This window comes from Lolium rigidum, chromosome 6 (genome assembly GCF_022539505.1).
Source record: "Lolium rigidum isolate FL_2022 chromosome 6, APGP_CSIRO_Lrig_0.1, whole genome shotgun sequence".
Classification (NCBI taxonomy): Eukaryota; Viridiplantae; Streptophyta; class Magnoliopsida; order Poales; family Poaceae; genus Lolium; species Lolium rigidum.
Genome location: NC_061513.1, coordinates 127,082,609 through 127,106,983, shown reverse-complemented (window position 1 = coordinate 127,106,983; position 24,375 = coordinate 127,082,609). Strand labels below are relative to the sequence as shown.

Below are 24,375 nucleotides of genomic sequence, written 5' to 3'. Positions count from 1 at the left end.
CACCAAACACATGATTCATTCAACAAAGTTTGGTACAATTAATAAATTATTACACATCATTTCTTCCCTTGTGTCCCCGCTTGCTTACGATTGTGCCGTATCCATGGAGCATCCTCATCATTTAACTTAATGCTTGGGTCGGTGTTCACTTTGAAGGGCGGAATTTCAGCAAACATATTATAATCTTCTCGACATGTCTGTCTTGTCCTCCACTCCCACGATGTTTTTTTCCCTGAAAGAACAATGTGGCGCTTTGGATCATCGCATGATGTACTGATCGTTTTCTTATCTTTCCGTTTCCTCGGTTTGCTACTCATGTCCTTCACATAGAAAACCTGAGCGACATCTTTCGCTAGGACGAATGGTTCGTCAAGATAACCAAGATTGTTGAAATCCACCATTGTCATTCCGTATTGCTGGTCCACCTTTACCCCACCTCCTGTTAGCTTGAACCATTTGCACCGGAACAAAGGGACCCTAAAGGAGGGTCCATAGTCAAGTTCCCATATCTCCTCTATGTAACCATAATATGTGACCTTTTTCCCATTCTCGGTTGCTGCATCAAAGCGGACACCACTGTTTTGGTTGGTGCTCTTTTTATCTTGGGCGATCGTGTAAAATGTATTCCCATTTATCTCGTACCCTTGGAAAGTCGTTATAGTCGAAGATGGTGTCTTGGCCAACATGTACAGCTGATCTACAACCTTATTGTCACTCATTAAATGTTTTCTCAACCAACTGCCGAAAGTCTCCATGTGGGCCTTCCTAATCTAGGATTCAGGCTTCCCAGGGTTGTCCGAGCGTAAAATATTCTTGTGTTTCTCAAAGTACGGAGCCACCAAGCTGGAATTGGTCAGAACTGTGTGGTGTGCTTCAGTCAGAGAATGGCCGTCCATACATATCATTGATTTCCTTCCGATCGTGCCTTTTCCACTTAGTCTCCCCTCGTGCCGCGATTGAGGAAGACCAATCGGCTTAAGGTCGGGAACAAAGTCAACACAAAACTCAATTACCTCCTCATTTCCATAGCCCTTGGCGATGCTTCCTTCCGGCCTAGCACGGTTACGAACATATTTCTTTAATACTCCCATGAACCTCTCGAAGGGGAACATATTGTGTAGAAATACAGGACCGAGAATGGAAATCTCATCGACTAGGTGAACCAGGAGGTGCGTCATAATATTGAAGAAGGATGGCGGGAACACCAACTCGAAACCGACAAGACATTGGATCACATCGTTCTGTAACCGTGGTAGAACTTCTGGATTGATTACCTTCTGAGAGATTGCATTGAGGAATGCACATAGCTTCACAATGGCTACTCGAACATTTTCCGGCAGGAGCCCCCTCAAAGCAATCGGAAGCAATTGCGTCATAATCACGTGGCGGTCGTGAGACTTCGGGTTTTGGAACTTTTTCTCCGCCATGTTTATTATTCCCTTTATATTGGACGAGAATCCCGACGGGACCTTCATACTTGCTCAGGCATTCAAAAAAGATGACCTTCTCTTCTTTGGTCGGAGCGTAGGCGGCACGACCTTGAAACCGTTCCGGATGCAGGTCATCGGGGTCTTTCAAACTTTCGCTGGTCCTGCCGTGCTTCCTTTGTATCATTTGACTTCCCATACACGCCCAAGAAGCTTAGGATGTTCACGCAAATATTCTTCGTAACGTGCATCACGTCGATTGCGGAGCGGACTTCTAGGACTTTCCAATATTCTAGCTCCCGGAATATAGATTTCTTCTTCCACATGGCTACGTGCCCGCCAGCTCCCTTCGGAACCGATTGTCCGCCGAGACCCTTTCCAAAGATGACTTTCAAACCCTTGACCATATCAAATACCTCAGCACCGCAGTGTGTTCCGCAGGCTTCGGCCGGTGATCTGCCTTGCCGTTGTAATGCTTGCCTTTCTTTCTTCATCGGATGACCTTTCGGAAGAAATCGACGATGCCCAAGGTACACGTTCTTCTTACAATTTGGCAAATGTACACTTTCGGTCTCATGTAAGCGGTGCGTGCATGCATTGTATCCCTTATTTGACAGTCCCGAAAGGTTACTAAGAGCAGGCCAATCGTTGATGGTTACGAAAAGCAACGCTCGTAGGTCAAATTCCTCTTCTTTGTGCTCATCCCACACACGGACACCAGGTCTGCCCCACAGCCTGTAAAAGCTCATCAACTAATGGCCTTAGGTACACATCGATGTCGTTGCCGGGTTGCTTCGGACCTTGGATGAGCACTCGGCATCATAATGAACTTCCGCTTCATGCACAACCAAGGAGGAAGGTTGTAGATGCATAGAGTCACGGGCCGGGTACTATGGCTGGAGCTCGCTCGCCAAAAGGATTCATGCCATCCGTACTTAGACCAAATCTTATGTTCCTTGCGTCAGCTGCAAAATCTTTGAACTCTCTGTCGATCTTTCTCCATTGCGTTCCATCTGCGGGGTGTCTCAACTCCCCGTCCGACTTACGGTCCTCTTTGTGCCATCGCAACAACTTGGCATGCTCTTTGTTCCCGAACGGACGTTTCAACCGTGGTATTATAGGAGCATACCACATCACCTTGGCGGGAACCCTCATCCTGGGTTTCCGGCCCTCAACATCGTCACCAGGGTCATCGCCTCGATCTTATAACGCAATGCAGTGCATACCGGGCATTCATTCAAATTCTCGTATTCACCGCGGTAGAGGATGCGATCGTTGATGCATGGATGTATCTTCAGAACCTCTAAACCTAGAGGGCGGAACAACCTTCTTTGCTTCGTACGTAGTGGCGGGCAACTCGTTATTCTTTGGAAACATATTCTTCAACATTTTCAGCAAGTTTTCAAATGCCGAGTCAGCTACACCTGCCTGTGCCTTCCATCTCAGCAGAATCCAGTGTGCAGCCCAGCTTTTTCAGACCATCATCGCATCCGGGGTACAGCGCCTTCCTGTGATCCTCTAACATGCGATCCAAATTCTCCCTCTCTTTTTCAGTTTCGCAGCGTCTCCGTGCATCAGCAATGGTCCGACCAAGATCATCAACGGGATCATCACGTGCCTCTTCTTCACCTTCCCCTTCACCTTCCCCTTCACCTTCAGCATCCTCCATGAAAGTATCACCGAAATGAGAAAGATAGCTTTCATCATTGAAATCATCCCCTTCTTCATCTTCTTCCATTATAACCCCTCTTTCTCCATGCTTGGTCCAACAATTATAGCTTGGCATGAAACCGTGCCGAGGCAGGTGCATGTGAACATCTCTTGAGGAAGAGTAACCCTTCTGATTCTTACACTTAACACATGGACAGATAACAAAACCCCCCCGCTTGTTCGCATTAGCCACTACGAGGAAATCTTTCAAACCCGTACTGAACTCGCTGGAGAGTCGGTTACCGTACATCCATTGCCGATTCATCTGCATTATTATAATATAAAATATATAATTAACCATCATGCATTTGTTAAACTAACTAGCTACAAACAATATAAATTAAACAATGAACTACACACACATGCATATTTTATCAATGACACATCAAAGGTTCAAGTTGCTAACCGCGATCGAGGAGGAAAAAATAAATGAGAAAGCTCAAGTGTGACTCCAACACTTCATATCATGTTTGTTTCATGCTCTTGGGGCATTTCATCAAACACCTTATGTGCATAAGAGGAACCAAAAGCAAACCTAACACTCACTTGTGAAGTTTGTGAAGAGAATGGCTCCAAATGGCTAAGTGTTGGCTGCTGGATGGGTATATATAGGGGAGGGGCTTTAGTCCCGGTTGGCCCGGCCAACCGCGACTAAAGGCCTTCGAGCACCTTTAGTCGCGGTTGGGCTGGCCAACCGCGACTAAAGCCCCCCACGTGCACCAGCTGGCCACCGTGCGCCTCGGGCCCGGAGCTTTGGTCGCGGTTCGCCACACGAACCGCGACTAAAGACCTCATTAGTCGCGGTTCCTTTACCTTCGCGACTTATGGGGCTTCCCGGAAGCCTGTTTTTCCACCAGTGATACGGTATCGATCAGAATTAAACCAGGGGCCATGATGTCTCATGTGCACGCGTCCTTTATAACAAGTACTCCGGAAAAGTGATACTCGTACCTAGGTTTAGGCGCACCTGTTTTTTCTAAAACTGAAACAAAAGCTATTAAGAAATTGCATAAAATTGAAATAAAATTCCCTATATACTAGTACATATTATCATCTTGATACTTACTCGTGTAATTTTTTTCAAGAAAAAATACGATTGTATATGGCGTACATGATAATGACAAAATGTCTAAATAAAACTAATAATTGTATTTAACAGTTCAAACAAATACAAATTTCCATTTTCTGTTTTTTTGTAGGCCACATATGATCGCACTTTTCCTTAAAATTTGCACGAGTAAGTATAAGGTAATATATAATGCGTGAATTATTTTAATATTTGTAAAACATTGAAAAGGCATTCTCATTTTTTTAAACGGGTATGCCTCCACACATGTCCACCAAATCAGGGTAAGTATGCTTCATATTCATTAGAGAACGATGCCGACCCTTAGTTATGTAAGCATCATGCATCGGTCACTCTATCCCTGTTTGGAACGTAGCTGCAAATCGTTAATGGCATCAGCTACTAGGAATAATGAAGCTCGCTAGTGTTGCCAAATGGCAGACACTACTAAATCGAGTCACATCACACTCAAGATCGCTTGTGATTTGTTAATGCATAAACTATATTCGCACGTCCTAATCATATACGATATGCGAAGGGATATGCGCCAACAAGACTCAAGAAGCATGCATACGTGATTACTAGAGGCAACGGCTGATTTATCAAGCACAGTTAGGGTTTGTTTCCACTTGCCTCGACCCTTGAACGAATCCACCATCAAGTATCCACACTACACCAGTCACTACTGCTCACTAGGGACGTACGTGTCTATTAGCATGGTTAGGTGTATATATACTAGATTGATTGTCTCCAGTTCCAAGGCAAGATTGATCAGTCACTCGAGAATACGTAGCATTTATCAGCTCCGGCGACATGGTGGCCGTGGCGGTCTCGTGGGGATGGCTCCTGGGCGCCGTCCCTCTGCTCTGCCTCGCCTTCTGGCACGCCGCCGACGCGTGGTACCGCGCCGTCTTCTTCCTCAAGCATCGCGGCGGGAAGGGCGCCAATGGCATCCGCCCTCGCCTCCCGCCGGGCCACATGGGCCTGCCGTTCCTCGGCGAGACCATGTCCCTGCTCTGGTACTTCAAGCACGTGCGCCGCCCCGACGACTTCATTGGCGCCAAGAGACGTGCTTACGGCGGTGAGAAGATGGGGATGTACCGGACACACCTGTTCGGGTCCCCCACCATCGTGGCATGCATGCCGGCAACCAACAAGTTCATCTTCCAGGCCGGCAGCGACACCTTCGGCATCAACTGGCCCGTGCCGGAGCTGGTGGGGCTAAGCTCGATAGTGAACGTCGAGGGAAGCAACCACACCAGGGTGAGAGGGGTCATCCTTGGTGCCATCAACCGGCCAAGTTCGCTCCGCACTATCGCTGCCACCGTGCAGCCGGGTGTTGTGGCCGCGCTCAACTCGTGGGCCGACATGGGCACCATCGTTGCTTCCAACGAGGCCAAGAAAGTAAGATTTAGTGCTTCCTCTGATCCGTAATAAATGTCAGAAACTTAGTATACTCTGGAAGTAAAAGTTACTCTTAGTACTCCCTCCATCCCAAAATGTAAGACGCCTAAGGATTAGTTAAAACTTAAAAATCAACGTTTTTAAGTTTGATCAAATTTATACACAAAATATAAACATTTACAATAATGAATCAACATGAATAGATTCACCATAAAGTATTTTTCTTAATATCTCCATTCGATATTGTAGTGTAAATATATTTTTCTAAATACTTGGTCAAAGTTAGTAAAGTTTGACTTTTGACCAATCTTTAGATGCCTTACATTTTGGGACGGAGAGAGTACTAAATCCAGACGCATGATCTAATTTATTATTACTATTATTATTATTAGGTACCCCTCGTGTGCATCAATTTTCTTCAAAGTCAAATGTCATGAAATTTGCTAAGTATATAGAAAAAAGCAGCTATCTCTACAATATCAAATATACCTACTATGGGAAAGTATAGTTCTCAATTGTACTGAAAACATGTGGAGTATTTGTTGTTCTAGATGTTGACTTTCTTCTTATATGCGTAGTCAAAGTTTATAAAGATTGATTTTAACCAAACGTATTGCACACTACGTTTTGCATAGACCGAGTACTTACACAAATGGTTCTTATTAGGTACAACTCAGAAATAGTTATATTTTGGTAGTATAAGAAATAGGTAAATTATAATTAAATTCGTGGGTGCAGGTGACTTTCACGAACATATGCAAGATGTTTATAAGCATGGAGCCATCGTCTCTGACCGTGAAGATGGACCAGTGGTTCACTAGCTTGGTCGCAGGACTCAGGGCATTTCCGTTGGATTTTCCTGGAACAGCGTGCCATGATGCTCGCAAGTGCCGCCGGAAGCTAAATATGGTATTCCGGGCGGAGTTGGAGGACAGGAAGAATACAAATAAAAAGTACGATGATGTGATGAGTGGGTTTATGGAACTGGAGGACGAGCAAGGGAAGAAGCTAAGTGATGATGAGGTGGTGGACAACATTGTGTCTGTAGTTGTCGCTGGCTACGAGTCCACTGCAAGCGCCATCATGTGGGCCACATACCACCTTGCCAAATGCCCCGACGTCCTTGCCAAGCTCCGAGTAAGCAGCTTCTATAGCTTCATTATCACATATTAGTAGTCATTCACATGTACGTACTAATAGCATTGACAAAGCAAACCAGACATACTCTTTTCTGTAAACAACGAGCATGGTATAGAGGCACACACATACATCGACCACCAAAAACTATGATCACATAGCTTTAAGATTGAAGAAGTTATCATAGACATCTTGCAGTCGATGAAAATATATTTTCATACTAAAACAATATTCTGGTTCAGGTAAACACACATACATAAAATTTGGAGTTTGATATGTTGGGATGTGGATACAACTACTCGTCCCAACAATTATTTTTTTGTGGCAGGCTTTCAATGTAATAACATGACTTACAACACAAATCATAGCTCATATCCTTAACCGGTTCATATATAGTTACTGTGATAATTGATGTCGATCTGTTCATAACCTGCCCCATATTAGACATTTTATCTAGGTATATACTCCATGCTGGCTGCCCCCCTTCCACTATCCTCCCCGTATGGATCCATCCACTTCTCCTCTCCTTTGTTGATTTAACCTTCTCACACCATAGATACTTCGTACGCTCATATAGGTCCTTTATCTCCAATCATGTTGTTAAACATTATAATGACTCTTCCCAAGCTAAGTAATCTTCTGTGACCGGCAGGAGGAGAACCTGATGATGAGCAAAAGCAAAGGTGGGTCGTCTTTTATAACACACGATGACATTCCAAAGATGAAATACACCACAAAGGTGGTGGAGGAGACGATCCGAATGGCCAACATCGCGCCCATGACGCACCGTGTAGCAAAAAGGGATGTGGAGTACGGTGGGTACACCATACCAAAGGGGTGGCAGGTGCTGGTCGCTGGTGAGATCACTCCACACCGACCCAAACTACTACGAGGATCCACTCACCTTCAACCCCGACAGATGGGATGTAAGTACAATATATATGGTTTCTTATCAATATTTTCTATATAATTATTGAAGTTTGACAACAATCACATAATGAAGACTAACAAAGAATTATTAATGAACGATACGAGAACCAGCCAAACCAGGGACATACCAGGTGTTCGGAGGCGGGAACAGGATCTGCCCCGGCAACATGCTTGCAAGGTTGCAACTCACCATCATGCTCCATCACCTCTCCATCGGTTACGAGTGAGTAATAGCTAGATATTACCATTCAAATAACTATTTTAAGGGCTAGGGTAACTGCGAGTATATTTTGAATATTTTTTGTTGATATAGTATTATTTCTTTGCCATTATTAATTTGACCTTCATTGATTATGAATTCCAGATGGGAGCTCCTAAATCCTAACACGGAAATTGACTACCTTCCACACCCAAAGCCGGTGGATGGCGCAGTGATGAACTTTCGTAAGCTTGCGACAAAATGATCAAGCCTATGATTGCCAGTATATATCGAGAAGCTGCATCTGCTTAATTATCCCCACCAATATAGCTAAATATATAAGTATATGTTAATTTGTCCTTATTATATGATCATGTTAGATCAACAACTATCTTAATATTGTATCTTGTAGTCCCACAAGAGTATATGTGATGCTTTTTGTAAAAGGAACCAATGCATGAAATGCTACCTTATTTGGGGAATAAACATATATGGAATATGTCGTTGTTATTTACAACTAGTGCTTTCAGAACTTTTCTATTCGACCGGTCGACTGTACGTGAAGCCTAGCGAAAGTACAAACTCTTCTTACTATGGTTTTGTGTGTTTGTGACACTCGAATGATATTTGGCCGTGTGATAAGTGTGTAGGAAATTTATTTGAGCACAAGACGGTTGTTGACCCACCAAAAATATGAAGATATTCGTCAAGGTTTTAGTCTTCGCTAGATCTAGATGTTGAGGCTTTCAGCTTTGCTGTGTGTGTTTGCGACAATGGAGAAGGAAGAAGATAACAAAGAGATAACCCCAATAAATGCTACAGATATCCAACCCCATTTTCAGCCCCCACCTGGTGAATGGAAATCATAGCGCGAAGGAAGCTCACAGGGGAGGGGGATATCTGGCTCGACATGAACATGTTCGGGGCAATATCCTCCCCTCCCCCCCCCCCACACACACACACACAAACACACAAGGATTTTGCCACCCAGCAATAGGGGGCGGTGATTGGGGTAGAAGTTTAACCCCGAAAACTTCAAGTTTGCGAGGGGGTAGGTGGAATGTTCAGTCCGCTCGTCAACTAACCAAGGCCTACAATATCCACCCCATCCCCCATAATATCCGGCCCTACTTACCCCGGAATATCCGCGGGGGTGGGGGGGGGGGCCGGGGGCTCAACAGGTGCAACTGCTAGATTCTTGTATGGCCTATATAAAGGCTTCTTCTTCCCCAACCAGATCTATCCGTTGAAGACTCGCTCTCCTCCATTGTTGTTGAGCTTAAACTTCGTGGATAACCCTCTCTAGCCAATTAATCAACCTAATACTTTGGAAATCAAAGGATGAGGGCCCGATCTACCTATCTACCGAAGAAATTTCCAATTCGATCCCCCAACTATTCCTTAGTGGAACTTGTAACCCTAGACCCCCTTGGTGGAGATCCTTGTTGAGTGATCACCATGGGGCATTGCTTGGTTTGTTCTCCTAGTACTTGGTGATGTCGGGAGCCTCCAATTCATTTGTGGAGTCGTGCCCCAACCTTGTGTGAAGGCCTTGCCACCTCAACCAGTAAGTCCTAATATTTCTCATAATGATGAAGATGAAGTACATGAAGAAGAAGAGGAATTGATTGCCTCTTTACATGACAAGGCTGAGGTTGTTCATCGTGCTCTTTGCAAAAATAAAATTGCTTGCTCTAAATTTGTTGAAATCTTAGTTTTTTTCTATTGAGAGACAAAAACTTATTGAGATGCATGAGAACACCATATTAAAAATGGGTGCTCTTGAACGTGAGTATGCCAATGAAATAGGTTCTCTAAATGATGAACTTTAAGAAGAACAAACAACCGAAGAATCTCGTGCGGAGACATTTTCTCTAGAATTGTCTAGAATAAGGAAAACCATGATAGAGATCTTGAAGTGGCAAATGATCTAAAGCTAAAAAATGATAAGCTTGTGTTTGTTAATGCTAAACTCCTTAAGGATTTTAAGCAACAAAAAATGGATCTAGGGTCATTGAGAGTGCGCTCAGCAAACTCACTGAGTCACATGAGCAACTTAAAGCTTCTTATCTAAAAGAGCATGCCAACTTGCCTTCTGCTATTATGAATGATGATGCTTGTGCTACTACCTCTATATCTTGTGAAGCATCCATTTTGATGGAGAATGTTGAGCTAAGGGTTCAACCTGAATTGCTAACTAGCAAGTATGGGATTTTGGAAGAAAGTCATGAAAAGCTCTCTACCTCCCATGATAAACTTCAAGTGTCCCATGAGAAGCTAAAGTTAGCTCATGAGGCTATCATGTCAAAGGTAACATCTTGTGAGCGTCATGTGGATACTAGCCCTAATTCTCAAATTTCTATATTGACATGTGCTAGTCCTATTAATTCATCTACTCATAGTAGCAAAATATGGTGTTGCCACCCGGTGGCACTGCCCCCCCCCCCCCCCCATGCGATGTCGTTCATTCATGCTTGTAGATCTGTGCTGTATGCAACTAAGTGAGAGAGGGCTTGCTCTAATTACAGACGCAAGCTGCAAATCTTCTTACACGTCTGCACCATGCCGCAGTGTTCATTTGCACCAGAATCTGTAAACATGCCAACTCGTAGTAGGTGGAATAGGGTGCGGTCTATCCAGTCAAAGCATTACTGACAAGGTCATTCTAAAGTTAGAAACACCGTGTTTGGTAAGCTCTTTCGTGGCAGCCACAATGTAAATTGAAACGTATATATATACGAGAGCCATGGGCAACACAACCATGGACTTAATTTGCATCTGCTCATGCGTGTTGGACAGAGAGAATCATGGAGAGCAAAGAGAAAACAAGACATTCAATGCTCCCTGTGTAGGTAAGAATTTATGTAACATGCATGCTCAAGTGAGAGAATGAGGCAGGCATGCCATCTATTTAGGCTAGAACGAGATGGAAACTAGTAAAATGTAGCTTAATATGTAGGTCTTGTGTGAACAATTGAAAACACATGCATGCGGAGCATCTGTACGGCACGCTAGGGAAATAAATTTCTCATTGCAGATGTGCCACGCACATGAGCTGACATAAGGCCGGTATATCGCTGCACCCTGCTGCACTCCCTGCCAATGCATGCGTGTAATTAGGGTTGAAGCTTGTTTAGGAAGCGCGACGTGCAAATCTCAGTGCCTCAGACCGAATCTTAAAACACTCATCCGACGGCAGCTACCAGGGAGGCAGTGCCACCCGGTGGCAACAAATCCACTCTCCTCATAGTATTGCAAAATCTTGTGATGAATTATCTTCCTTGCCTTGTTACTCTAACAATGAAGTCTCTACTTTCTCTAGTATTTGTGTTGTTACTAACCATGTAGATGAAATTAAAGAGCTCAAGGCTTAAGTCACTTTTTTGAAGAAAGACTCGAAAAGGGGCCATGAAGGGAAAATCAAACTTGACAAGATGTTGAGTGTGCAACAATCCCCCAATGACAAGTGCGAACTTGGATTTATCTCCGACAACAAGAAGAAGTCCAAAATCACCAAGAACAAGAAGGGCCAAGTACAAGTCCAAGATCCGGCCAAGATTACTTGCTTCAAGTGCAAAATTGAAGGGCATAATGTTAGCTCTTGCCCATTAAAAAAGAAGCTTCTTAGTGAGAAGCAAGGAGGGAAGCGGCCTCAAGTTCAAGGCCATGCCCAACCTCGAGTTGAAGAAAGGTTACTTCGCATGAAGAGTCAAGCTAATGCTCCCATTGTGAAGAAATCAAGTGAGAAGAAAGAGAATAAGGAGAATAGAATAACTTGCTACATATGCCGTGAGAAGGGCCACATCACCTCTTTTTGCACTATTGGTACCTCATGCAACCCTATCAAAATCAATGATGTTTATTCTCTTCGTAAGGATGAAGTTGACAATGTGTTTGTCAAATATGTTGGTGCTCAAAGTGGTGTCAAGAAAAGAACCATTTGGGTTGCCAAGCCTATTGCGACTAACTTCTTAGGACCCAACTTGGTTGGGGACCAACAAGCTAAAACTTGATCAATAGGTGATGATGGAGGGCATTGGAGACTTGGCTACATCATGAAGAATTAAGGGACCTTCGTAATATATATTATCTCAAGCCAAGTCATTAGGATTATCTCATTTATATCATATATATCCAATGTTCCTCCTTGCGGTAACATGTACTCAACTTATTTACATTGAAAGTTACTCGCCTCTTTTGCATGTGTTGGTTTTGTACCTTGCATGTGCTTGTATATATGTTGTACGTGCTTCGTACTTGTCTTATCTTGAGAAATCAAGTCTATAGATGTTAGGTTTTCCACCATGTGTTTGTGTTTGTGTTGTGCCTATTTGCATCTTGTTGGACATTAGTATTGATATTGTAAATTTGAGGTTGTATCACATAGTATTGATATTGTAAATTATCTCGTTCCTATGTGCCATGTTTTGCTAATATCCTTGTGGATCTTGTTTTTGAGTACTTTTCTTGGCATGGTTTTCCACAATGTGTGTCTCGTATCCTTTTTCGAAAATCATGTGTTTCAAGTTATGCTATTCATTGATTTGCATGGTGGTGTAATTAATTGAAACTATCAAGAAACTCTCGTTGCATGATGGTTAACTCGTATCTTTTACCATATGCTTTCTTTGGTATGAAGATGATCTTGGATATACTTGAAAACTACCACCGGGAAATATTTCATAATACCTCTTGTCCTAGGACAATTGGCAATATATTACGAGGTAGATATTTATTGATCATCTTTACATTAGCTCTTGTGTTTAATTGCTTTATTTCTTGCCATGAAATGGTTTTGCCTTTGACTCTCATGTGTCTTCCTTGCATCTTATGGATATAATTTGTTTACTTAAACTTTTTAGCATTTTATTAAAAATTGGTAGAGTAATGATCCCATTTTTGTGCATTTTGTAATCCTAAACAATGCACTAATCTTGGGGGAGCTCTCATATTTGTGTTAGAATACCAGTTTTATGATCCTATCACTTCGTTGATTGATCTTTATCGAATGCTTGATTTTGGAAGATAAATCTTTTCTTTTCGGTACTTGTGCCATCATGAAAAGTGTGAGGATTTGGTTTATTTGTTGGAACCTTACTCTCTTGAAAGTTGATTATCTTATTGATTGTTTTGGGCCTAATTAGCTTCTTCTAATAAGATACGTCTTTCAAACCAATCTTGTGTTGATTTGATTTTTTGATATAATTTGAACAACTATTGTTGTTTATTTAATTGATGTTTCATTTAAATTGTATTTCCGTTTGGTTCTGAAGAGTCTCATGCGGAATATTTACTGTATGTCTATTCTATGGTATATTTTGCTTTCTTTGTTTCAATATATAAGGTAAAGTTCATCAAATCCTAAATGGGCTAAGATGTGCATGAAATTAAATTTTATATCAATATGCACATATTTATGTGGAGTTTGTCCTATATATTGTAATACCTAACTACTTTGAACCAAATTAGTTTAGGGATTATTTCGTACTTAAATTTATTTTAGTTACATGAAGATACATTGGATGCATGCCAAACTCATAAGAAAGAAGTGGTTACTAAACAATTATTTGAGATAAGCTAGAATGATCAACGAAATCATATCTAGTACATCCACACTAATAATATCTCAGTAACAAGTACATTTTCATAAATACTTTGTGTAAAATTTTCATGTGATCTGGACTTCCAAACACGGCCAATGTTCGGCCCACTCGATACGGATACAGAAAAAAGCTTTGTTAGCAACCAATCATACCCAAAAGTGTTCGAACGTAAAATTTAACCGTGACTCGGATCAATTTTGTAGCTACGCAAGTGCGGTGCGCAACGTAGCAAGTTCACGCCCGTAGTATGTGAATGAGTGAGTGAGCGTGCACACGGCAGATTGTACTTTGTCTCCAAGGAAAGAACAAATCACAGAGTATATATACAAGCAATCTTTGGGTAATACCCATTACTACTACAAGTAACACTAATTTATTTACAGGACGGAAAAGGAAACGAGTTGAAGGAATCAAATCATGGCGCCACCGGCCGGAGCATCGGCGAAGCAATCGGAGAGGTAGCAGGAGGACGGGACGAGCCAGGTCTTGACGACACGGTTCCTCGCGCCCTTGGCGAACTCCCACGCCGCGCCGGTGAGCTCCCGCTTGCTGAGGTCGTACTCGACCACCTTCCACGGCGACCACAGGTACACCACGGCGTCCTTCTCCGGGTGCATCGCCAGGAACCTCACCTCGCCGCCGCCGCCCTCCACGATGTCGCCGCCGACTGGGACGGCGTGCTTGAGGCGCCAGCGCTGGACGTCCTCGAGTGCCCAGACCTTGAGGAGCTCCCCGTCGCTGCAGACGTAGTGCAGGCGGCCGCCGCAGTGCGCGAGGCGCCCGTGGCCGTCGGACGGCTCGGGCAGGGCGACGATGGTGCACGCGAGCCCGGACCCGGCGGCGAGGTCCATCCGGACGACGCAGTCCGGGTCGGAGGCGAGGAAGTACGCGGCGCCGTCGTGGCAGTGCACCGAGGCGCCGGAGAGGGAGCCCGCGGGGACGCCGCCGAAGTCCACCTCGTGCGCCGTCCACGCGCGCGCCTCGGACGAGAACACCTCCACCGCCGCGCCGCGGTCGCGCCAGCCGGTGAAGTTGATCACGTGGTAGTGCTGCTGCGGGGAGGTGCCGAACGGGTCGAACGCCAGCACGGACAGGGAGGCGTCCTTGGCCGGCCTCGGCAGCGCCGCCCAGGTCCTCGTCACCGGGCTGACGACGTAGAAGTCCGGCGTGCCGGGGGTGCGGCAGAGGAGCAGGCCGTTGCAGCCGTCGCAGACGACCGCGCGGTCGTGCAACGGGAAGAAGCCGAGGTCGCGGCCCTCGAGCCGGCGGCCCTCTGCGGCGCACGCGAACAAGGGCACGCTTAAACCGCCACCGCCGCCGAACGGGTCGTCGTTGTCGGGGAAGCAGATCATGGACATGTGCAGGGGTAGGCGGCGGCGGAGGTAGCCGTCGGAGATAGCGCCACGCCAGTTCTTGGAGACGGCCCTGGAGCGCGCGACGGAGTCCAGCGGAAGGCGCCGGATGATCTCGGCGAGCAGGTCGCCGCCCAGCTCGATGTCGTTCGGAAGGAAGCTCGTGGTCGTACCACTCGCGTCGCTGTCGACGGAGGGGCTCTTCAGTATTGCCATTCCTGGCATGCACGCTCCGTTTGTTGCTGACCGAGAGTCTGAGAAAATGGATTGTGTTGTGTGGAGCAGAAGTTGCTCGTAAATTGCTACTACTTAGTAGATAAGATGATGATGCGGCTGTGGAATGGGCATCTAGATATATACGTGGGGGAATGGGCTATAAATAGGAAACATGTAGTACACTAGTTTGTTACACGTATCATTCTGGTCCTACGTAAGCGACGTACCTGGTCGGCAAGAGTCCATAGTGCGTACTAGATTCATCGGAGCCGGCCCGCGTGTGCGCCGACGTGTGTCGATCTGGCAGCAGAAAAAAGAACTTGTCCGGCGTGTGCTGTGGTGACCTCGATCGGAGTTCGACATAACGTGACACGTTCCAGCTTCTCTCGTTGCGACGAGTCGACACCGCATAGAAAGAAGGAAGGCCGCGGAAAAGAAGGTGCTGCCCGCAATCGGAGCAGCGGTTCTCGGGTGGCACCGCCGGAGTTGTGGCGCGCGGCCGGTGGAAAACTAATCCACAATGCACCGCGTCGCGCTGACCTGCACATGTTTATGCTTTTCTGTGCTTATTATTAATGGTCGCTATGCTTATCTTGCGCGCGCACGAGAATGTGCACTTCGAAAGCGGGGATGGTCATGTGCAGTACATCTTCGAGTTCACACTTTTTTCTTTTCTTGGCGGTCCGTGTTGCCCATGATTAAGTTTCGTCATGCTTCGAATATCTGACAAGCATAAACAGGCTGTAAGTGGGCACGGGCTGTCCTAAGCGTCGCCAAGCCGTGCCCACTTGATAGTTTCCGTGGATGTCCGTGGACAAACCTGGTTAAATGGTGGGTGGTTAAACAATCTATCCACTAAGCCCACTTCTTCCCATGAAACAAACTACTTTTTCTAGAAAATAAAGTATCGAATGGCTCCACATTTCGACCATGGTAAGCGCGCGTCGCATGACCTCTGTCTCCTAGTCCTGCAGGATCAACACCGTGTTTGCAACAGCACCCAGGTACAATTGCGCGTTGGACTAACCCTCAAGGATGCCTAGCTCGCTGCGCACCGCGCCGTGTTCGCCTGCTTATGCAGCGGTGACTAGTTGTGGTTTCTGGGAGCGGAAGTGGAAGTGGAGGAGGACAACGGATGAATGCCAACAGAGTGGCGACAACAGTTCTTATCATATAGGCCAATGATGTGGCCATGAGTGGGGTGTTTGTTCCGTGTGTGCACTGTATTCTTGGACTAGTTCGTGTGCCTTATTAATGGGGTGGAGAGAGAGTTGAGAAGCACGGATGAATGAATGAGAGAGTTGAGAATTACTCCGGTCCCTTTTAATTTAATCGAATTGAGTATAATTTTATTTATACTAAATCCAAATTAATTAACTAAAATTATAATAAATTTGAGTTAATTAAAAAGTATCGGAGGGAGTAGCTGCCACTTGTGTACGAGATAAGCACAGCTGAACGAGCGAGCTTTTGCCACTTGACTATCAGTTGTTACTTTGGCTGGATTAAACGGGCTAAACGGACGCTCCAGCATTAGACAAGTTTAAGTGGATAAAATGATCCATTAAGTCAAACGGGCGCAAGCGGCAAGCCCACTAATGGCCGTGGGCGAGCCCACTTACTTGGCCTCCCGTTCACGGGCCAAAGTCATTTCTCTGTGCACTCGAGTGGCGAGGATCATGGAGTTGGCGGTGGCAATGCGTGCACGTCAACCTAAACGAGTTGCTCGGACGCATTAGCATACCATGAGCTAATCAGCTAAGCGTTGGTAGATAAACAAATCCCTGCATTACCTTAGCTAGCAACCATGGTTGCGTACGCTAACATGATTAGGACGCAATCAGCAAGCAAGCGAGTTTCTTGGAATCGAGATTAAGAAAGCATCATGCGCCTGGACAATAGCGTGTTGTCGCTGATACGGAACGCGTCCCCAACTCCACATCATATACAGCAGGAGAAAACCTGCATTTCCTCCGGTAAGTTTGCTCTGGCCTTTGGAGTATCCTTGGAAAAAAAAACAGTTCGTTCTAGCCTTTGACGTACTCCTAAAAAAATTTTCTTCTATTCACCGGAGTTTGAGTCTCCGGTTTAAGCAACTCTTAAGAAATCACAACTTCCAAGGAACTCCAACTAAGGGCCTCTTTGGTTGAAATCATTTCAAACCATTGTTTTAGGATTATAATTCATAGGATTTTATACAGGAAGCCTGTTTGATCCAAAGGATTTACATATAAAATTTGTATGATTAAATCCTACAGCTTTTTTTTATCATAATCGTTTGGTTTGTAAGATTGATTCCGTACAAAATTCTTTTCTACAAATCTGTTGCACTAGATTTCATAGAAAATGTAACATCCAGTTATACATCTTTTTTAGAATCCTCTGCTATTTTCTGAGGAGAAAATGAACGGGTCCTAATTTTTTTTTGACATAAAGAAGTAAACTATCTAAAGTTCTTTTTAAGCCAGAGACGAGGGGTCTCAAACGTTTTTCAAAAGAAGAGGTGAACCAATAGGGGCCTGTTTGGTATCCTGGAAGGCCTTGGGCTTGCATGGGTTGTAGTTTAACTTTTTTGGCTTGTTTGGTTTTCAAGGTTTCTCCGCGTTGCTGCATCGCATGGTTCTTAAAGCATCCTCGGCCAGCCCCGGGAGGAACATCCGAATCGGTTGTTTTCAGCGACCCGCCCTTGTCTCCGCCAAAAGCGACAACGCCGTGTTCCCGTAGAGCCACCGAGGGGAGATGGCGTGAGCTCGCGCAGAACAGCGAAAAATCGGCGGGGTGAATTCATTCACCGCCCTCAAAATTTCGCCACCGTATATAGGGGTGGCCATCTCACCGCCAATTCCAAATCCCCCCGCCCCCCATTTCTAGCTCATCCACCCTTCAATATCTAGCGACATGGCCGGCTGGTCCTCACCTGCAAGGTCGGCGAGGCTGGCGGCGGTGACGTTGGATGTGGTGGCGGCAACTGGCCACGGCTTGTCATCTTCTTCCTCTACGTCAATCATTTCGGTTGTTGTAAGCTTCTGCAAATTCTGTTAGAACTTGTATGTACGTAGGGAGATATGAGAGCCTCCATTGTAGGTCATTCCTTCATCGTTGATCGTGGTTGGATCTGACTCTAGCACGGGGACGATTGTGCTGCATACTTATGTGCCAAGGTCTCCTTCTTCGCCGACCTCGGTGCTGCGTGTGGATCCTCTAACTGTAAGAAGGTTCTTTCTTGTGTGGATTTCATTGATATGCTAATGCTTATGGATGTGAATGTAGCAGTTCATTGATGTGCTAATGCTTACGGATGCGAATGTGGTAGTTTATTGATGTGCTAATGCTTACGGATGTGGTAGTTCATTGATGTGCTAATGCTTAGCTATGTTCGTCTGGTATTCGTCATGTAGGCAATCATACCACTAGGCTCCTGACGAGGTGGCTCCTTGGCAATGCCCACGATGAGGGGCTTAAGGTTAGTCGAACCCTGCATGTTAGCACTAGACATCAGATACCAAACGAGCGGGAAGCGAGATTTACCCAGGTTCGGGACCCTCGTAGAGGTAATACCCTTACGTCATGCCTGTCTGGTCTTGATTATGAGTGAAATCGATTACAATGGGGTAGACGAAGGACTACGTGATGGTGTTCTCGCCGAGAGGCTGGGTGGCTAGGGTTTTGGTGTATGCGTGAGAGGTTGAGAGAGAGATCCGGCAGCCCTCTCCTGGCCTTTATATAGGAGGCCAGGTCCCGAGAGTTCTACCGAGATTCGGTTACAATACAGATATAATCTATATAATATTTCCATACTTGAATCTTTCCTTGCCCTGCACCCCAAGAAATTGTCACCTTCCATCTTTCCTCCGCGCAACCGACGTCTTGGACCTTGTTGGGCTGCGGCGTTCCAGATGGGCCCTTGTTGGGCTAGACGAGGTAGGGCAATGTCGGTTACCCGAAAGGTAATGCCCACATCAGCTCCCCTAATCTTTTTACTCCATCTGTCAATGCTTATGATTCCCTGTTTGCACACAGACGTGCCACGGTTTGCAACCAAAGATGTCCGAGTTTGTGTTGAACTGCTTCATTGGTTGAGCTCGTCAATACATGTGTCTGCTTTAACCTGAGATTCAAAGAAGCACATATGAAGAAGGTAGCTCATGATGTTCTTGCATTTGTTGGCATACATGTGAGCACTCTTCAGGTCTACAACCACACACCAGCAAGTGGAGGACCAAATGAAGCGTCATAAGCAAGATCAAATCCGATCAAACTCTCAAGTGGAGCGAACATGGTTGCTGCTTCTATCTTGGTGATGAAGAGAGGTCGCAAGAGTACCTCAAGGTCATAAGCTTCGTGGGGTTCCTTCATTGATCTTATAGTATGTCATTGTCATCTGGCCTAACACTTGTTCCTTTTGAATTGCAGCACTACCCGAGGGTCGTTGCATCGTGAGTACGTCAACAACCCGATCACAAACTATGCCGAGATGAAGATAATCTTCACGCTCCGATTTGTCTGCAAAGAGCAGCTATACCAACCTCACTTGCTGGTTAGTGCACTCAACTACATTGCAGACAACAAAGAAGAGTTTGCCGAGTATCATCATTTGCAGGCATCAGAGAGGAGTACATGGCTTAGGACCTAGCTACGAAAGCGGTTTCCTGCTTAATTAGTGCTTCTGCTTCCTTCTTCTTCATCCTCTCGATGATGGTCATGATCTCCTACCTTTGTGAGGTGGTCTTGTATCCCTCCATTAGCTAGGACTTGCTTCAACCTGATCCCCGATTTGTAATGATGAACTTATTCGAGGTGGTATTTACTAACCCCTCGTGTGATGAATCTGTGATGCATCACGGAATATAGTTGCTTTACTCGTGAAGCATCACCCAGTAGGGTAACTACTTATTATGTATTACCAACACCTTTTAATGAACAAAATGTTGTTGAATGTGTTATTATTCAGTTAGCACTACTCGGTAACCTCACCACTCAAATGCCACTAGGGAAGAAAGGCGTCTGTCCAGGCACCCAAATATTATGGGTTGTCTTCCCTCTCCGGTGCAGAAAATGATTTCGCGGGCTACCAAACATACGGTTTTTATGGCGCGTGGCTCGTTTGAAACGCGCAGGGATTCCCATCTCCCTGCTCCAGGCATACTGAAATCGAGAGGTAACCAACGCGCACTAGAAATTCGCCCCAGATGTTCGAAATCCGACGGGCCACTAGGGCTGCAAAACAAGTTGAGAGGTTGAGCCGTAAAGTTGGCTCATACTCAACTTGTATCGATCACGAGCTAGTTTTGAGCTAAAATTGACAAGAAAATTTACCATATTTGAATGCAATTTTTAACTAGTAAGAAGAACAACAACTTCAAAACAAAATATTATTAAATATTATTCCAATCAAATCTAAAAAACATAAAAATGTCTACAGTTAAACTTTGGCCAGAAGATATATAGTACCTATTTAGAGGGATAGTCCAGCTACCATTAATTTCTAAAATTGCTCACCTAATTAACCTTACTGTTTTTGTTGCACATAGAAAAAGGAAAATATACGCTCACAACATTCAAGGTAATAAATTATCCTATTTATTTTTAAGATATTGCAAAATTATTAGACATAATTATATTATTTCTAGCTAACGAGCTGAGATCAAGTGAGGTAGTGGTCGTTTAGGATCATCTCGTTTTTAGGTCGAGCTACGTAAGATGCTCAACCCAGCTCAATTCATTTTCGGGTCAATCTAAAATTAAGCTAAAAGACAAATTAATCTCAAGCCGCTTGCGTGTCTCGAGCTTTTTCTTTGCACCCCTAACTGCCACGGTGCTAACAACCCAAGCAATGCTCAGTTCTTTCTCTCCAAAGTTTCTATGAATTAGTTTAAAGTACGATACATTTATTAAACTCATAGCAAGAAGTTAGGATCTTTTTTATTTTGTAGAATTTTCAAAGAGTAAAATGTACCGCTAATCATAGAACGCACGTCCTTTCATAGACCCTTAAGCCTCAAAAATTGTAAACCCAAAAGATATCGTGGTATCGTTTAATCTAGCCATGTTACCCCTAATTCTGAACAAATATCGTTCAATCTCAACTGTTCTTGTGTTTTACTCAAGAAAACGTTTCAGCTTTGAAGGTCTATGAAAGCACATGCCATTATTTAATTTATTCATGCATTTTTAGTTTCATCGGTGTACTTCTAGAAGTGTGATTTAGTGTCATGTAAGAGCTTTGGAGGCCCATATAAAATCACATGTTACGGTGCGTGTACGTGAAAGCCGGCCTGGACTTCGGTCATGGCGGATGATGGCGGCGTGTTTCGTCGTTACCTTGTTGAAAGCATTGTCTCTACAATCTGCGTTCTTCGCCTGGGCTGCTCTAGGGGAAACCCTAGACCCGGGTCTCCCGGATCGGAAGATGGCGGCGCACAACGCCGTTCTCCCTGTCGGGAGCATCGTTTTTTTTTTTGGAGCAGACAACGGATGATGGTGGTGCTGAGGTGGAGCGGTGTGCTTTTGCTGTGTCGGCATCGTCGTGTCGCCGCGGCATGGCGCAGTGGTGTCTCGGGACAGATGCAGTGTGATGGACTAGCGCAGGATGGTGGAGTCGTCTGGCGCCGTGGAGGCATCGATGGCAGGCCTGGCATGGTCATTGCGATGATCTCTCTTGAAGATGGAGTTGAGGAAGACGGCGGTAGCAACTTCTATGACGTGTGCGTTGGTGTATGCTGAGAGTCTACTTGACTGGATGTATTTCTCATCTGCTATTGGGCGGCCTGAGAAGGCATTTGGTTTTTGGTTGATGTGAGTTGGTGAATTGTCAACCCCTTCATCCATATGTAGGTTTAGCGAGGTGGCTTCGAGTTTGATCTTTTGTATTGCTCTTGTAAGGTGTTGTGAATAATCTAATAAAAAAAGCCGTGTGCATCCTTTGGATGCAGAAGCTGGGGCGATATTTTTCCCATTTCGAAAAAAACGGTGCATGTACGTATTCATATCTCACATACTGAAAATTCGGGGACAACTTGGGTGGGATCTATGAGATCAATTTTTTGAAGACAAAGAACATGTTTAAAAATTCTCAATTTTTTTGACAATATACATCTATGTCATATATGCAACACCAAAAAGTCGCTGCTTCAAATTCAACATACATTTAGGAGCTAAAAAAGATAAATCTGGGAATGAATAGTGTGAAATACTATTCACCCAAAGCTTACACTATTCACAATAGAGTTTATCTTTTTTGTTTCTCTAAAAGTAGATTGAGTTTTGAGCTGATTTTTTTTTAGTTGTACATACAATCCATAAGTATGTTGTATAATTTTGTTTGATTTTTTCACATTTCATAAATATGCATTTTATGATCTGATTTTACAATCTCACCTAAGGAGAAGATCCTATACAAGTCTCTCCCCCCCCGAAAATTCATATCTCACGACTCATCTCATAAACAAAAGATTCAACATAGGGTAAAATTATACGAGTCGATTAAAAGAGATCGAGGAATACTAGAAATTCTTGCAAGTGATATTATGATTGGTGGTATTAATAAATTCCGCTGCAAATTACTGAAAAAAATCCATTTTAGGCATCGGGAGCGAGGGGCCACGCTAAAAAAAAAATCCATGATGTCGACGACGTCGGACGCGCGGGCACCATGGTGGCACGCTGGAGAAGTTTACGTTCATCTCAGACGAGGACGCGTGTCATCCTTCTCCTGCAAATCTGCACCCCGCCCGATTTTAGATTCCGTCCGGCTCGAGAGACAAAACGGCACGGGACGGAATGTCGACCAGAACGAGAGGTCAACATCCCGCGCGCGCGTGGCACCATCGGGCGGATGGCCCACATTGTGTTCCTCCGCGCGGCCGCCTTCGACCTCACGGCCGGCAAGCCGGCGCTCGCGGGCGTCCCGGCGTCGGCGCCGCTCTCCGCGGCGGCCGCGGCCATCCCGTCGTCGCCCGATGCCGCCGTCGCCGTCTGGCGCGAGGGCGCCTCGCCGCTGGCGCCGGCCGCGGCCACCGTCGTTGGGTTGCTCAGCTCGCTCGACGTCGTCGCATTCCTCGCCTCCCACCGCGCGGGAGGCGGCACCGATGCCTCGGCGATGAAGACGCCCGCCGGCGACGTGGTGCCGCGGGAGCAGGCCGTCGTCCGCGAGGTCGAGCCCGACGCCAGGTCAGGGCACGGCAATGTTCTTATCTCTTTTTTTTCAGCAGTATAAACTCCCCTGTTTGGCATGTTCGTGCTCATTCTTTACGTTAATTAGAATCGTTGAAAATGTGAATGCTACTGTCTGTTATGCTCAAATGGTTTGGCCCGGATACCAATCAGCTAACGTGGCTTGAATCAGTTTTTCATAATGAGGCTGTGTTAGTTTTCATAACCTTGGAATCAACTGGTTTCTTGGCCCCAAGTTTTTGCCTAATGTAGTATGATGCGTAAGGCCGTAGGGAAAAATACTATCATTTGCTCTACTCAATCTAGCTGGTTTCATTCATGTAACTATCCATTATATACTGTAGTTCTGAATTTTGGAAAGCTAACGCCAAATCATTTCCATTCAAGGTTGATCGAGGTAGTGGAGCTGATGAAGCAGGGGGCAAAGCGCGTGCTTGTCCGCAAGTACATCACAGATGGATGCGCCGTCAGCAAGCAGCCCTTTGCACCGTTCTACAAAGCTCCGCTGAAGATCACCGGAACACCCCGCGCAGCTACACCCCAGACAATCAGAAGGTCGCCGTCATCGTCGACGTTTGCCTATGACAAGTACTGCTGCCTGACACGAGAAGACATCATTCGCTTCCTCATCAACTGCCTTGGTGCCCTTGCGCCGATCCCGTTGCTGTCAATCTCCTCTCTTGGAGCCATCAGCCGTAGCTACTGCCATGTCGAAGCCTCCTCGCCGACTATCGAGGCTATCTGGAAGATACCCTCCGACCCACGCGTCGTCGCTGTTGTGCAGACCAACAAAGATGGAGCACACGTAATTCTAGGTGAGATATCCGCTCACAAGCTGTGGAAGCGTGATTATTCGGCTGCTGCAGATGCAATGTCAAGGCTGTCAGCACTGCACTTCGCCACCGGCATCGACGAGAATGGAGCAGCGCCAGCATCTGCAAGTGGCACCGGTATCCGTACAAGGAGGGGGGAGGTGGAGAATGACATTGTACCTTCTCCAAGGTCTATGAGATTCAGTAGCAGGAAAATTGGGTTCTCGGCGAGCCTTGCAAACCAGATGGTGCCAAGCCACCGGAAGAACATAGTGCTGACCTGCAAGTCTACGAGCTCTCTGGCTGCTGTGATGGCTCAGATGTTGGCGCACAGGGCCACACACCTT

At 45.5% G+C, this 24,375-nt stretch overlaps 1 protein-coding gene and 1 pseudogene across 1 annotated transcript; one reads left to right on the top strand and one right to left on the bottom strand.

Annotated features, from left to right (window-relative positions):
• The first annotated feature begins 5,016 nt into the window (after positions 1–5,016).
• On the top strand, positions 5,017–8,138 carry LOC124663257 (annotated as a pseudogene).
• A 5,637-nt stretch (positions 8,139–13,775) lies between these two features.
• On the bottom strand, positions 13,776–15,127 carry LOC124667862 (putative F-box/kelch-repeat protein At1g15680). Its single transcript, XM_047205100.1, has one exon. It carries the CDS (start codon positions 15,051–15,053, stop codon positions 13,887–13,889), a length of 1,167 nt encoding a protein of 388 aa, XP_047061056.1. The 5' UTR covers positions 15,054–15,127; the 3' UTR covers positions 13,776–13,886.
• Between the last annotated feature and the right edge of the window lie 9,248 nt (positions 15,128–24,375).

What these genes read in the sequence shown, in the direction of transcription:
- LOC124667862 (XM_047205100.1), bottom strand. Translation starts at nt 15,053, where the DNA reads ATGCCAGGAATGGCAATACTGAAGAGCCCCTCCGTCGACAGCGACGCG.